The sequence below is a fragment of the Tauraco erythrolophus genome, chromosome 5, assembly GCF_009769465.1.
Source record: "Tauraco erythrolophus isolate bTauEry1 chromosome 5, bTauEry1.pri, whole genome shotgun sequence".
In the NCBI taxonomy this organism is placed as follows: Eukaryota; Metazoa; Chordata; class Aves; order Musophagiformes; family Musophagidae; genus Tauraco; species Tauraco erythrolophus.
Window position 1 is genome coordinate 57,383,623 of NC_141469.1, and position 17,047 is coordinate 57,400,669.

General features: G+C 37.3%; 1 protein-coding gene across 12 annotated transcripts in view; it reads left to right on the forward strand.

Annotated features, from left to right (window-relative positions):
- Nucleotides 1-17,047, forward strand: part of SORBS2 (sorbin and SH3 domain containing 2) — an 86,404-nt gene that overhangs the window by 40,516 nt on the left and 28,841 nt on the right. For 8 of the 12 annotated variants that reach the window (XM_086612417.1, XM_086612414.1, XM_086612415.1 and 5 more), the window contains one exon: nucleotides 16,165-16,217. In XM_086612417.1, the coding sequence (XP_086468543.1) occupies nucleotides 16,165-16,217 (53 nt within the window). Of the gene's footprint in view, nucleotides 1-7,833; nucleotides 7,918-10,036; nucleotides 10,094-16,164; nucleotides 16,218-17,047 lie in introns of all 12 variants that reach the window. The other 4 variants (XM_086612411.1, XM_086612410.1, XM_086612409.1 and 1 more) reach the window with 2 other exon arrangements.

The following is a 17,047-nucleotide window of genomic DNA, read 5'->3' on the forward strand; positions in this document are numbered from 1 at the left end:
TGCAGGAATAATTTTCATTAGCTAGAAAATACTAAGCTGTGTTTCTGTGAAATTAAGTTCTGGCAGAACTGATGTATTTTTCAAAAAGGAAATTGGTATTGCTAGCTGAACTGCTAATAAATCAATATAATTAAATGAGATTTAGTATTTATTGTGAAACTTAATTTTATTTAAAAGTGATGGCATTTGTTCTGAGCACTTTTTGATTGCTGTGCCTGCATTATACACACTGAGGTCATTTACCAGCCTTCCCAATGCCAAAGAATAACAGCAGATTTAAGTTAAAAATAAGAAAATTACAATGATGTTTCAAGAACAGCTTCACTTGTCTAGTAAGTTACATTTTCTACTTATGTAAGTGGAAAAAAAAACATATAGGAATTGCAGTGCTGATGAATATGAGTTTTTCAATTTTAGCAAACTAATGAAATTACAAAAAAGTGAGCTTTGACTGTTCCTGAAGATTTTTTTTTATCTTGCTTATGCATTTTATTTTTGTTGCTCTTAATCAAGAGGTTGGATTTTGAGCTTGCTTTGGTCCTTAAATATTTTCATGCAGAAAAGCCTTTGTCATATTATACTTACTGAGCAGCATCAATCAAGGGCAAGATCACACTTTTACCATCTGAAGCTTCAACTAGAAGTTTAGATTTAGCTGATGTAAATACAAGGAAACACTTCTTTGTAGAATAAATTTTAAAAGCTGGGGAAATAATATTAATGAACAGAATGGAGAGATTTTTTTGTTTATTTATAATTCAGATCTGTAAAGGATTGGATAACAGGAATTAATGTAGAATACAAGAGATGAAAGTTGTGCTGACACCAGTGTATCATTATTGACTGAGGTAAAAATAGTTGGAGTAAGCTATCACAGTTTTATCAGTGTGGAATTTCTGCCGTTGATAAAGATGTTCAGCTTAGATTGTGTTACAGAAAGAACAGGTCTTGTTTTCACTAAAACATTTACTATCTTTGTGCTAATTGAGTGGGATATGGGAAGTTCAACTCAGGACTTGTTAAATGATTGTCAGTAGAGTAGGTCAAAAGATCTTTCTGTGTGTCTAGGAAAAGCTGACATCTGAAAACATTGTATTAGTTCCAAAGCCACATGAAAACTCCAAATTCTCAATTGTGTCAGTATTGCACGGTTAAGTCTTTCATCTTGATAATCTCAAAAGATTTGATTTTTAATGTCTAAAAAATTATTCTGATTGTATTCAAAGAAAATATTAATCAAAATATGGAATACAAAAATAAATAGTTTATTAACATTGTAAAAGATAGACATTTGTAACATCTGAACTAGAAATTCTTACTTTTCAGTTTTGCTGAAACCTAAAAAGTCAAAGTGAGTTTCTCCAACACTCTAAATCTGAAATTTTTTTTCTGGAATTAAATCATTTCCATATCTACAGAATTGCAGATTTGATGGCAAAATAATCTGGGAAAAAAAAATATATTTGCAACTACCTTATCTGACACTAAACTGGATAGATGAGGTTTGAAAGATCAGCGTTCCCGTTATTGACATAGATACTATTGGAATCATTTGAGATTAATGTAGAAATTAGAAACGTGGGAATAATATAATAAGATGAGATTCAGTGTATAACTAACATTTAGTGGGAAATATTATTCAGCAAATCCTCATTCAACAGATCAAAAGAATGTAAGAAATAATAAACTTTTAAAAAATGACATAGTAATAAACATTAAATGGATAGATTGGTTAGGAATAGATTATTATCTTTTTTATGGATATTAAAAGGTGAGAGTAATTTCAGGCTGCAATATCATGTAGCAGAGTTCTGACGTGAAACAGGAAATTAATGTTTTTTTCTTCTGTAATTTAAACTTCTAAGGGTATAAAACATCAACAAAAATGGAGGGGCTTGGGGTTGGTGCTTTGAGATTACAACTAAAATTAAGTGACATTAAGCTGTTGAATAGTCTTCCAAGTAATCATGTGGTGGCTGCTATTTTCCCGTTTCAATAAGCCTAAAAAATGTTACCATTTTGTAAGGTGGTACATAAGTTGTTCTGAGGAATGTTTCCATCTCTGATGTCAGCAATTCAATAAAATACTCTTCTTTTTGTCTAATATCATCTGAACCATGTTTCCTAAAATGTGTGTTTACTTTCAGTAAATAAGTAAATTGCAGCGTAGTAATTTAATCCTACTTATATGAATATAAAATTTTATTTATATTCTTTACTGGCTTTAACCTTTTTTGTATATGTGAAGTTCTTCCTTCATACATGTACTTTTCTCTATTTCTGCAGTAAAGCAAAGTAAAGAAAAATCTTGGTGTTACTTTAAAGGAAGACTAAAATTGAGACGTGATAGATGCTTTTAGGTGTTTTAGTCTAAGCACGAAAGTACACATGAGCTATTCAGATAAAACTGTCAGGTTAAATTTTAGTTCTAGATTTTTTAATATACATTCAGTATACCTATTTTCTTCTGAGTTTATATGCAAGAGGATTTTGTGATCAGAATAAATTTAAAAACATTACTCTTTTGTCAAATAGCAGAAATAGACTGGGCTTGCACCATGATGTATATATATTGTTTGTTGGTGTTTGGGGTTTTTTTTTTACTGTAGTGGAAAATGTAAAGTTTTCTTTAGAATATGCAAGTTTAATCACTTTTTTCATTGCAAGCTGGTTATCAGAACATCCTACTTGGTGTTAGTTGAGTTACTTGAACACTTTGTCAACTAAAACAATTTTCTCAGCATGTTTTAAAATGAAATCAGGAATTCCACATACAGGTATGTTTTGATACGACATTTAAAAGTACAGAGATATGGAGAGAATGAAGTCAATCTGATAGGCAAAGGCAGGGACTGTGAGAATGAAGAACCACCCACTGTAGGAGAAGACCAGGTTCGAGACCATCTAAAGAACCTGAAGGTGGACAAGTCCATGGGACCTGATGAGGTGCATCCGCGGGTCCTGAGGGAGCTGGCAGATGAAGTTGCTAAGCCACTATCCGTCATATTTCAGAAGTCATGGCAATCTGGCGAAGTTCCCAATGACTGGAAAAAGGGAAACATAGCCCCCATCTTTAAAAAGGGGAAAAAAGAAGACCCACGGAACTACAGGCCAGTCAGTATCACCTCTGTGCCCGGCAAGATCATGGAGCAGATCCTCCTGGCAACTATGCTAAGGCACATAGAAAATAAGGAGGTGATTGGTGACAGTCAACATGGCTTCACTAAGGGCAAATCCTGTCTGACTAATTTGGTTTCCTTCTATGATGAGGTTACAGCATTGATGGATAGGGGAAGAGCAACTGCCATCATCTACCTGGACTTATCCAAAGCATTTGATACTGTCCCACACGACATCCTTGTCTCTAAACTGGAAAGACATGGTTTTGATGGATGGATCACTTGGTGGATAAGGAATTGGCTGGATGGTCGCACTCAAAGACTTGTGGTCAACGGTTCAATGTCCAAGTGGAGGCCAGTGATGAGTGGTGTTCCTCAGGGGTCAGTACTGGGGCCAGTGCTATTTAACATCTTTGTCAGCGACATGGACAGTGTGATCAAGTGCACCCTCAGCAAGTTTGCAGATGACACCAAGTTGAGTGGTGTTGTGGACACGCTGGAGGGAAGGGATGCCATCCAGAGGGACCTTGACAGGCTGGAGAGGTGGGCCTGTGAGAACCTTGTGAAGTTCAACAAGGCCAAGTGCAAGGTCCTGCACGTGGGTCGGGGCAATCCCAAGCACAAGTACAGGCTGGGCAGAGAATGGATTGAGAGCAGCCCTGAGGAAAAGGACTTGGGAGTGCTGGTGGATGAGAAGCTCAACATGAGCCGGCAATGTGCGCTGGCAGCCCAGAAAGCCAACCATATCCTGGGCTGTATCAAAAGGAGCGTGGCCAGCAGGTCGAGGGAGGTGATTCTGCCCCTCTACTCTGCTCTCGTGAGACCCCACCTGGAATACTGTGTTCAGCTCTGGAGTCCCCAACACAAGAAGGACATGGAGCTGCTGGAGCAGGTCCAGAGGAGGGCCACGAAGATGATCAGAGGGCTGGAACACCTCTGCTATGATGACAGGCTGAGAGAGTTGGGGCTGTTCAGCCTGGAGAAGAGAAGGCTCCGGAGTGATCTTATAGCAGCCTTCTAGTACTTAAAGGGGGCCTACAGGAAAGCTGGAGAGGGACTTTTTACAAGGGCATGTAGTGATAGGACAAGGGGCAATGGATTTAAATTCAGAGAGGGTAGATTTCGATTAGATATAAGGAAGAAATTTTTCACTCAGAGAGGGTTGTGAGGCACTGGAACAGGTTGCCCAGAGAAGTTGTGTCTGCCCCATCCCTGGCAGTGTTCAAGGCCAGGTTGGATGAGGCTTTGGGCAATCTGGTGTAGTGGAGGATTTCTCTGCCCATGGCAGGGGGTTTGGAAGTAGATGATCTTTAAGGTCCCTTCCAACCCTAACCATTCTATGATTCTATGATAGTGGACCTGGAGCTACAACAGCTATTTAAAAGTAGTCAAAAAAAAAAAAAAAAAAAAAAAAAGGAAAAAGAAAAAGCAAACTTGTTTAGAGCTAATAAAATGCCAAAGCCAAATAAACAACAAACATCTCAGACCATTGTTCCAAATAAGCTTCAGTACGGTGTCTGAACTTGTAAATGCAAAATATTAATTTGACCATGCAGATTGTACAGGAGTGATTTAACTCACCAGTTTAAATGCACACTTTTGATTCTTACTGTGAATGTCTACCTGTGTATATCAAATCAAGCGTAGGCAAAGCTGCATGCAACATGATAGATGTATTTTTTTAGAACAACAGTAGGGTTCTTTTCTATTAGAGTATGTTGATACAGTGTTGTGTTGACCATCTGATGCAAATGGCAAAAAGAGTGAAAATACTTACTGGTCTTTAGTACTGTATTTTCAACAAGTGATTAAAATGTTGCTAAATTACTAGATTAACGATAAGAGTATACGAACATGACTTGGTTTGACTGACAAATTATAAAAAGGGAATTTACCTTCTTATTGCTTTTAACCTCTATTCAAGCCATTTAGGAGATACTTTGTAACACCAAGCCAAGATCGTTTTTTTAAGTCAAAATGATTTTTTTGTTTTAAGTCTCTTACAAGGGGAGATAACAGAAAAAGGACCATCAGCAAATTGAATCTGAAAGCCAAGCAAAATCAATTGCCTGTGTATTGATTTTGGTATCACAGGGAATGCAGTCCTCCCTAGAACTGCCAGGCTGCAGGGAACTTGCAGACTTTAGTGCTCAGTTTCTTTTTGTTTGCTGCCCTCTGCGGTTGAAGCTGTAAATAAAAGTAGGGCTTGGATGCATGGAGTTTACATACTTTCTTATGCTCTCATTTTATTTGGACACGTGAGGAGAACTCAAAAACTTAGAAACTAAAATACACTGTTTCTAGCTTTTTCTGTACAAGCAGAAATGTGGAGAGTTTTAAGCTTTCAACTAATTGCAAGAATATTTGAAGATAAAGAGGAGCCAGCTCTCATTCTCATTTTCATCTCCTTGGCTAGCTGGGTGGCAGCTAGTCTGATGGTGTGTTCTAACTGCCTGCAAGAAGGGACACTGGTCCGTCAATATGTAGGTGTAGGGCTCCTGCTATTTGGGAGATATCACAAGACTGATGCTGACTACACAAGCAAGTAATGTCAGTACACCTGGACTTGTAATGCCAACAGCTCCACAATTCCCACACCGTATGCATTTCAAAGGATTTATTTATTTATTTTATGTAGATGCACCCAGTTGTTGATATTAACATTAACATTTTGAAAATTAATTCATTGGTATAATACAAAGATGAAAACATGCTATAAATATTTCAACATACTGTAATTTAGTTTGGGGAAATGCCAAAAAAGCAATTGTTTAGTACTGTCTTCTCAGATTATCCAGATGTAAATCGTTGTGGGTTTTTGTTTAAGATAAGCAAAAAACCCTGAATACACCCAGCATTCTCGGTAATGGCAACCGGGTTAATATGTAATGAAGTTATCTTTCACATTGTGAATCTGTCAATTTTTGCCCTTATGCCTTCATCTCTTCTATAGAGAGAATTATGGTTTTTTTTCTTAAATAAATTATAGTCCCCATTAAGGTCACAAATCTTTACTGGTAAGTTCATGAAATTAATCAGTGGTGGTTTCCTACTGAAGACTTGAGTATGCATAGTTGAGTTGAAACAATTGTCATGAGTAGCGCTGAATTATGTCTGTGGATGGTGGAAATGTAAGGGCAAAACTCCAGAGCAGCTTCACTCCTAACCCTGCTATGAAACACAGGCAAGTTGTTCATCACTGGCATTCACTTGCCACTCTGTTCACAGGAATAATACTTCCCTTACTTGAAAGGGACATTGTGAAGATAAATCTGTAAAACAACAGTTGGTGTCCAGATATTGCATGAGCAGCTTGTAGGTATGTGAGCACCAAGGTAGTTCAAAAGGGTTGTTGACCTTTCGATAGAGCAAAGTTGGCAGTCTGTTCCAGTAACATCAAAGGCAGCAAGAAAAGTGCTGTAAGATGTTTAATTACCTGAAATGGTCAAGAGAATGGTGTTAATCTCTCACAGAAAACAGAAATAGCTGTGTGTGATTGCTCTGGTGTACTAGTGACAGCTTGACTTAGGAGGAAAAAGTATTACATACTTAATCACCAGCATCATTCTTTATGCAGGACCCTGTCATCATCTTTGAGGATTGCTTTCTAGGTCACACCATAATTAGTGCCTAAGTTCTGGTAATTACAATTGTGGAGGACCAAATTTTAAATTCAGAAATATCTTTAACAAGAGGCTTTCTCTGTTTCAGAGATCTTTAAGCCAACAGTTCACTGTAATTCTGTGCTGCATGACAGCTTACATCAGATCCTACAAAGGAACTGGAGCTATTTAGAAAATAATTAATTCAGTCAAGTTTACAGTTGATTAGATATCCCATTGGGAGCTCTACTGTTTTGCACTGTCATGTTTTCATGCTACTTGAATAAATCTGTCAATTACTCTTCTGTTCATTGAAAAATTTTCTTAATGCTATCTTCAATTGATACTTTATGCCTTTGCTGTAAGAATTTTCAGATGAAAACAATGTATTTCACTGTGGAAAAAAAAAAATGCTTCATTGTATCAAGAAGACTGGGAGATAAAGCATTACAAAATACTGCTAAAATTAATATTATGGAATGCAGAATTTTTTGTTACCTATTTTTTGACCAGTTTAAAATATACCAGTTCCATTTCATATGCTGAAGTGGCTTTTTAATATAGTCGCGCCTGCATGATGCGTAATGCTTATCTCTGCTCAGCATTTGCTTCAAGACAGCAAGATGTCGAATTAAGATGCTTTGTGAGAAGACAAGGAATGACCAAAAGCAATACTGGTAAAATTCTGTCTTTATTGCTGATCAGATGGGCAATTGCCTGCCTATGCTGAAGATTACAATCATTTGAACCATCTTCCTAACAAGGAATGTTTAGTAGCATTAAATGTACTTAAGCCATGCAGCGATGTTTACAGAAGTGGTCAAAGAGCCTTCTTAGCTTTAAAAGAGTAATTTTAAAATGTTTAACATCTTCCAGTCATCGGAAGAACAGCAACAAATAGAAAGGTATTAAAGCTACCAGTCAATGACAGCTCTTGAACAAGAATATTCTCTATCTATCTTAAATGCCATCTTCATTCTTTGATTTTATTCCATTCCTTTCCCCATATTTGTTTTGTGTTTGTGTGTGTTCATTGTTAAAGTGACATGGCATTTCTAGCACTTTGCTCAGTGTGTGCCTTTTCCTTCCCTTTTCCTTCACAACTGCTCCAGACTGATCGCATAAACCCAGATGACATAGATTTAGAAAACGAGCCCTGGTATAAATTCTTTTCAGAACTGGAGTTTGGACGTCCGGTAAGTGAGGACAGAATATTAATATTTAAACATTAGGGAAAATATTTTTATAGTTAAGAATTTACGAATTACTAAATTCAGCAAACATGTTAGTAAAGTTAATATTGGGTTTTTTTGAGAAAGGTCAATAAAGTCATCTCATGCATATAACTATTGTTTTTCAAGCAGACCCTTAACTTGCCAGAGCAGGGACTTTTAATGGCTTTAATACGGACTACATATTCGACAAATAGTAGTGTGTAAACATTTAAGAACAAGACAAATTGCATATTAAACAGGATTGTTTACTGATCTCCCTAAACCTTTTGCATTTGGCTGGATTATTTTTCAACAATCCTTCAGAATGGAAGACCATGTCAGTATGCATTAGGGATGCTAAGTTACAAATCATGTATTTTTCTTGAAGGAGTGTGTCTAAATTTAAGTGCACGCAGCCATATAGGAATTGCTTATGGCAGTAAATAATGAGGGTTTTTTTCCTTTTTTTCCCTCTTGCATGCATACGTGTAGAATATGTATTTGGTACCTGAACACAGAGATATGGATTTGGTCTATTTTCAAGCTGGACACCTGCTTGAACAAACAGATTTCAGATCTGCTCCAATTTTCACAGTTAGCCAGTTCCAAAAAAACGACTCAGGCAAACAGATGCTACCTTAGTCCTACTGGAAACGTTTACATTTAAAATTATAAACCTGAAAAGCTCCATTCGGTTGAAACACCTAAACGTCAGAGATGCCTCAGTTTTTACCTTTGGTTGCCTAGGCACTCGCAATTCCACAGGCTTGATTAGATGTAAGCACCAAATGCTTTTTATGTATTTTAGACAAGGATATAACAGTAGTGTTGTCCTTGAAGCAAGACAGAGACCCAGGTTTTGCTTCCTCCCTGCACAGTGCCTCAATGACTAGATTGGAAATGCACCTACTTTTGCTTTTGCACACACCTTCTCTGGCTCCGTGGAGCTCAAATTCTTTCCTGTACACTCTAACATCTTTAGGAAAAAGCATAACAAATGTCTTCATCGCAGAAAAATATCTAACACGGTGGTTAGAGTACTTCTCAGACAGGTGGAAGATGCAAGTTCAAATCCCCTCAGGAAAAGAAAGGAAGTAAACCCAAGAATTCCCTCAGTCTGGTTAAGTGTTCTCAGAGCTCCTCAGGATCCTGGGCAGCTTGGGGAAAGAAATAAAAGCACCTGCCCACAGGAAGGAAATCTCAAATAGACATGGCATCTGAGCTTGAGAGTATCCAAATTTAAAACATTCCCATTCTTATCTTTCCCTGTTAGCTAGCAGTTCTCTGGAGCCCTGCTCAGCATGCTAATTACTGGCATGCCAGGCTACATGAGGAGCCTGAGCACTTGTCACAGGGCTCTGGAGGGCGCTCTGGGAACCAGGTACCTTAGTTGCATTTTTTAGCTAGCCGTAAGCCAAAAGCAGAACTCCCAGTTACTTCAGTGAGAGCAGAATAGAAAGCAAACCACCTACATTCTTTTAAAACTTTAATTTTTTAATCATAACGTTTCAAAATAATTGCCTATTGAATAGGCCCTGAAAATAATAATTTTTAAAAAGTTAAATATTATCTGGGTTTAATTTGTTGTCCAGTCGTCTATAATGTATCACGTTTTCTCTGATTACCTTTTATCTCCTTTTATCTTGCCATTCCAGCTGTTTTGTCACTCCTCCCTCTAGGTGGGCAGAAACAGTCCAGATACATTCTTCTGATGAACAATATGTCAACAATATTTTACTGATAATGATAACCTGAGAATAGCATCTCCTGTAAGATAAAGTATATTGAGATTTCCCCAGCAGAATGTAAACTGTGATTCGTTACCCTCCTCTGTCTCATCAATATTAAAATCTGATAGTATTGATTCAACCATTCCAGTTGTAGATTTTACCATCTAAAGTTACTAACATTTTATTAAGATGCTTATAATTTAAAAAATACTGTAACACATTCTTCCTTCCATTCTACCTATATGTCACTCTTTGTATCTGACGTTGTCAACACTTAGTTTCTAACTGTGTCACCTTCTCCACATGTTTCATTCCTTGCTGCCATTGATTCTACTCCATTTCATCTCTACACTTCTGCTTTTATGACGCAGCCACCTAAAAAGCTTTTGGACTATGTTCAAGACAGTTCTTCTGGTGTTTCCAATGAGGTAAATGAATGATTCTTGTTCAGATGATTCTCTTGGGAAGACGGGTTGGAGTGCTCACCATTTATGTCTCAAGTTTCTTAAAATTTAGTGGTTTCCTTCTGATAGTTGTGAGATGTTTCTAATTCACAATCATTGTATCTTTGTCTTCATATCTTTCCAGATCACTAGTGCATTTGGATGTTGATCTTATTATCCTAGGAACTGTGAGTCCTTGTCCCCAAAACTTCTCACAGATTAACACTCAGAATTACACAACAGCCCATACGTCTCTAACTCTTTGAAGAATTCCCACTTCTTCAGAGTTGGGCAAGTGCATTGCTTTCAGACACAACTGATACACCAGCACAGTAATATTTTTTTAATTAAAATATCTGACTGAAAATTCTATATGTCAAGTGAAAGCCTTTGTGGCTAAGCTGTCATTTCTCCAATTAAATATTTATGACTAAGGTTACTAACCAAGAAATACAGCAATTAATAATCCTGTTGTAAATTTTAGTTGCAGGTTTGACAGTCACTGTCAATACTCCAAATAAAATGCATCAAGATAAGGTGGTGGACTTGCCATTGCCCGACTCTGAGTGGGAGAGATTCAGGCTTTCATTCCTTCTCCCTTCCCTCCTCATTTTTAGAGTGCTAGGGCAAAAGTTAGTGATTCCAGTAATGACTGCTTCATATGGCAGCTTTACTTCATTCATATTCGTGATTCCCTCTCATCTTCTGTAACCTCTTCAAAAATCAAATGCAATCATGGTCTTAAATTCTTAATTGTTTGCAAGTTACTCTGGTTTCGTTTTAAGCTCTATAAATCTGGAAAAAACTTATGGTTGTGAAATCTGGGGCTAATTCTCTAAAACAATAAGCTTCTATGCCTTCACTCATACTTGAAAGTACTCTATATATTGGAGAAGAGAATTTAAAAGCCCTATCATGATTATTTGAAATATTATCATGTTCAGTAGGTTTGGGTAAAATGGCTATTAAGTAATACTGGTTTTCTCTTTGTTTAATGTACAGACATTTATCTTTTCTTTTGAAACTTTTAAAATCTTTCCATATGATAAATCATGTTCACAAACTACAGCAAATTAAATATTTTGGGGGGGGGATATTCCAAATAACTTGTTAAAGTATTAGAACCATCATGCAAACAAGCCTGTTTGTTGTTTACAGCTGTTACCTACTTTTCCTAACTTCATTTTCAGTCACCGTTAAAGCCTTGATGCATGAAAGCAGCTAAAATATTGGCTTATATATCTAAGTGTCGTAGTATAACCAAATCAAAATACTCAACAAAATCTGTATTTGGTAGTTTGGGGTGGTTTTCTCAAATATTCATTTTTGTCAGACAGCCTTTATCCATATAGGGCAGTGTTGAATCTTCTGGAAGATGCCTAATTAGCTTTGGAGATGGGGGAATGGGGGAGATGTGTTCTGTTGGGCCACCTGGAAGTGTCTTGGAGGGATCATGGGTCCATAAATGCCCCAGAGCTGACAAGCCGGCTACAAACAGCAGTAGCCACTCTTTGCAGTAAAAAACAACCATATCCACTGTTTGTTTTCATCTTTCCGCTATATGCCGTATCAGTGTGGCCCTACTTGTGGGTAGAAGGTATAAATTCCACACAGCCTGCGTATAATAACATATGCCTGTGGTAAAAATCAATATTGTAGAATGTGCAGCATACAGTATCTTTCATGTAGAAAAAACTTCAAAGAAGGCATCAAAGGGCAAAAGGGCAAGTTAGATTCAAGGTGATAAGAGTATCTTAAAGATCAGAAAGCAAAAGCCATATAGTAACCCAGTCAATTTTGGCATGAGACACACTTCTTGCTGTCTTAGACTGATCACTTACACACTATTTATGGCCTGGGGAATGCTGTGGGTAAAGGAGTTCTCTATGGTTTGGTTTCAGTTGTATGATTTACCCATTGCCTTCCATGGGAGGCAATGGGGACCTACACTGCCCTTGGGATTTACATCATGGTCTGTGTAGTCCTGCAGCCATTACAAGTGGTGGAAAATAATCACTGCCTCATGGCTGGCTAGTATCATGTGACAAATGGTCTTAGTCCAATCTGTAATGGAAGGAGTTGCCACCTGTGCAAGAAACCCTGCAATGACAATTAATCTGTGATGATTGTATCACCTCATGCAACAGTTCTAACCGATCACTTGAACCCAAGTGTCCTTCCTTCACTGGTACCATACCATGGTGGGGACTGGTCAACAAAGATGATGTTGATAGTTGTGGCCAGTTTTGAAATAAGACTCTGACATTTTTCAGAATGTGTTTTGTGGATAGCGTAGGGAAGCACACAGACCTGAGGCCTTTGCTTCACTCTGCTGTGTAGAAATGTGAGAAGAACTGTGGTTACACCACCTGCTGGTGTGAGCAACTCTGCTGCAGGCTTCTATGGTTTTATTGCAGACTGACTTCATAAGATTATTTATCTTAAAAATCATTGAAGCTGGATAATGATGGGAGAGTTGTCATAAAATAGTTTTAATCTTTCAGAGAATGTAAAGAAAAACTTGAAAAAATGAACTGTATGAACAGTAAAGACTCAGGAATAAATACCATCTACAGAATATATTTTAGTAAAACAGATACCATGGTATTTTGTTTAGACCAAATAGATTAACAGTAATGCACTCATCCTAAGCCCCATACACATTCCAAATACTGAGAAATAAAATAGGGATAATTTCTGAAATGGTAATAGCAGCTTTATGGTCTGTCTGAGAATATCTGGTGGTCATCAGTGCATCTCCATAACAACGGGCTTCAAAACACAGGTTTCTATTAATCTGCCTGTGGAAAAGAGGTTTGATTCTTTACTCCTTTCCTAGAGCAGATGGTATGGTTTTGTTCCACAGTACCCCTTCTCTCTAATGTTCAAGTCCATTGACTTTATAAGCTAGGTTACAGTACTTTAGTAAACAATTATCTGTTTCTGTTCTTCACATTCAAATCCACAAATCAGTTTTTATTTTGAAGTGTCATACCTAGTTTATCACCTAAGAATGATGCAATGACAGCTGATTAGAACTCCAAACCTTGAAATCTGTGTTTTGATAGGAAAATGAAACTCATAAGAAATAATTTCACATTTGTTTGCAGAAAAAACAGGTTGATCTTAGCAAATTTAGCAAATAAAAATCAGGTGCTGGGTAAAACTTGATTGTATTCCACCGTCTTGTGTACTCTCCTGTCATGGAAGAAAGCATATGTGGAGCACCACTGCACAGCTAAAGCCACCTGGGAAAGGGATACGTCATTGTATGAGTGAGGCAAACCTTCCCTGATGGAAACACCTAACACTGGGAGAAGCTGGGCGTGTGATCAGTAATGTTGGTAGTCGTCTTCCAACAGGTCATCGCTACAGCAGACCTGCCCCACTGAGAGCACAAAAGCTTAATTCCCAGATTGTGTGAAGATCTCTCATACACAGATTGGAAGGTGCAAATGAGTGTTGCTTGAGGACATGTTAATTTAAAAAGAATAAACATAGTAGTAACTCCTAGGAGGACATATTGCCATTGGTAACTTTTTTAATACCACTTTCTCCTTCCTACTTTAGTGCACATGCTGTGGGTTGCATGCATGTCATTCTCTACTGTAAATGAGATGCAGATGAATAGAGGAGATCATGTCTCCTCTAGTGTGTCTGGAGGTTGGATGAGCTGAAAATGACTGCATGAAAAGTAGCCCTTTTTTTTAGCATAGCACTAAATTATTTTTTGGAGCTTTTATTTCTAGCTCCCCTCTTTTGTCCATAGCATAGGTCACTGGAGCAGAGTTGTGTTGCCAGAACTTGACCATCAGTTTCCACAACCTGCAAATCCATGACAAAGTGCAGCAATGGAAGGATCAGGATGAGAAAAAAGAGGAAATCTATTCTTTTGGTTTCCCATTTTATTATAAAACAAAGTATTTGTCATAGAGAGCAATGCAGCGCATTATACAATAGAATCACATTTGTTGTTTGGCATCAGTTTCAGAGATTTTGGGCTAATTGGGCTCTAACATGAACAATTTAACAGTATCCGTCAGGTAAGAATTTCAGCAGCAGCAGAGAAATTGCCTCAGCTTTGCCTCTAATGTGGTGACAGAATATTAAAAAACAGACTAAAAATCTCACAGATGCGTCACTTCTAGAGCACATGACTCTTAGAGGTATTACCTGGGTCTTGCACTGCTTCCATTCTGAAGAGATGCAAAGACTAGCAAGTTTAAAAACACAAATTACTAAAACAATGAAATGGTACAGTCGTCATGGGTTCATGATTTAGCCCAGTAATCTGTTTCATTTCAAAATAAATTGGAAGAAAGCAGAGAATTAGTTATAACCCAAACCTTGGATTTCGATTTTTCCTAGACATGCTTAGTTTGAGATTTTCCCCACAATGAAATGCACGTGAGAGTTTGTGGGATGAAAACATGCCATGTTGAACTGTCCAAGATCACCAAGAAGCCTTGAAATAGGCCAGAAACTAAATTCCTTCGATTACAGGCCAGTTCCTATGCCATCTCTTGGTGAAACATCAGAGTTGCCATAACCCTGTTTGCCAACGTTACAACCCAACGTTGTTTTCAAAATTTGTTGCCTTCAAAATTTCTGTTGAAATCAAGAGGGACAAGAGCTGTGGACAAACACTGCTAATAGGATACAGCTCATATTCATAATGCTTAATCTAATAGAAATCCATGTTAGAGCTAGTTCTGCCACAGCATTTTACAAGTTAAGCCAAGTATGACTTGAGAGAAGTATCAGAAACCTAGTTCTGCCATTTCTGGTGGTCAGGGTTATGTTACTGGTTTTCGCCGTGGGCATATTCTTTGTAGATCACTTATCCCAAATTTGTAATCTCACTTCAGGAGGGATTTGACCTTTGTCTTTATACAGCAAGTGATTCTGACCCAAACTGGAGCTTATGAGCTTACTAGTAATAAGTAGAATTATAATAATTTACTTAGTAGTAACTAATTAAATAATAAGTAGTAACACAGAAGAAATACTTGAATACTTGTCCAAAAAGCAAAGAAATTTCTTTAGAAAAAATAAACATTTTGAAACCCTATGCAGAGATCATCTTAAACAAGTTAAAGAGGACTTATTTTCTCTAGAAAGTAAAGTCTTTGAATTATTAACAGATTTTAACTGTTTACATCTCAGTTGCCATTCTTACCAAAAGTCTGAAAGGTTTTTTACTTGATTTTTGATGTGATTTAAATTAAACTTCAGTTTCCAGTCCATCAGGTTACCTCTGAAACGCCATGCCAGGAACTTAAAAGTTTAAGTTTAACTTTTGAACCACAACACTTTATACCCATGGAAAAAATATCCCAGGGACCACGCAGTTTGTTCTAGATTCATACATAGTTACCAGAATTGTAGTATTACTTAATTTTGACTGCAGGCTTGAAATGCATTTGATTTATAATTAGTGGTCATTTAAGGTTGACTTTGTATTAATAATAAAATTATGGAGCCGTACTCCATTCCATCTTCGAGTGCAGTAGCTACTATTGTAACTCGTAGCAACGACTCAAGTTCTGTGATAAGAACTGTTCTTACCAGGAATGTAAGGTGGTCAACAACTGGCCACAAACATCATGGGATTTACAAAAGTTTCTGGCGATAATTGATTGTTGGATTTTGGTGGGTAATTGAGGGGAGAAGCTCTGCAGACTTCACTTGCACATGAAGGTTTATGGTTTTATAGTAAAAGTTTGTTTCAGCTTTTCTGTACCTATTTTTGAAAAAGGTATGGAGAAGTATGACCTTGGATCATTATTTAGTAGTGCTTTAAAAGAAAAAACTTTTCTTTTTTTTTTTTTTATTCTACTGAAGTAGAATAGGAAGTGAAATGAAATCTAGTGATATATAAATATTCTCGTTAAACATTGCAGTATCTGTGTTGGAGTGCCCAGGATGTTAATCATCATAGTCTGTTTTTATAGGATTTTCACAGAGTAACAGTTGTAATCAAACACGATAAGCAGAAATTGTCAGCCTTTTCTCAAATACAGATGTATAACAGATTAATATATTTGTTTTCACAGACTTCCTTATATCATCACTATTCAACAGACAAAGGCCTGGACAGGCCCTCTAGGTAAGAAATATAATATATTATTTCAGTAGACGCGGATTGTACAGCATGAGAGTTTTCTTTGTGACCTTAAGCCAGCAGACATTGCAGAGAGTCAGATTTTAACATTCACCTTGTGAGCTACTGACAAAATGGAGAGATGTGTGGAGAGGGTATTCATATTTTGTTGCTGAAGTGCAATTCTTTCTTTTGTTTTACAAGGACTTAGTGTTTATATTCAGAATAAGCCATGCTTCATTCTGGGTCTTTCCGCTGATGTCCCTGAGCTTCTGTCTCAGCTACAGCGATCTATCATTTAACATCGCTGCCTGCAGCACTTTGGGTGCTGTTTCCCTAAGCATGCTACCTCATCTGTTCTTAGTCTCTTTTTTCTATCTTTGCACTCAACTTCTAGTAGTAAAGGCAACTCACCACTCAAATTTTTTCTCTGTAGCTGCCTTTTTATTTTTTGTAACGCCTACTTACATAGTTACTACCTACTCATAAAGAGTAACTTCTATAATAACCTATTCAGCATCCTGAAGAACCAGATTGTTTTCACTTGCCCATGTGGGTCCCAGTGTGTACACGCATCTCAGTAGCCATATCTTCTTCTGACCTTTCACAAGGATTGTCTTTAATGTTTATGATCTTAATTTACATTATGACTACTCTCTCCTGCCTACATCATACCTCACACAAGCTGTGTTGCCAGCAAAAGACAAGATTCATCACACTTTCCAGGCAGAGCCTAGTGCTGTTTCAATACTAAGACTGGTGGGCTTCTCCATAGCAGGTTGAAGTACCAGGAGGATGGGAGAGTGCCAGCCCATGGTAAAACAGGAAAGACCAAA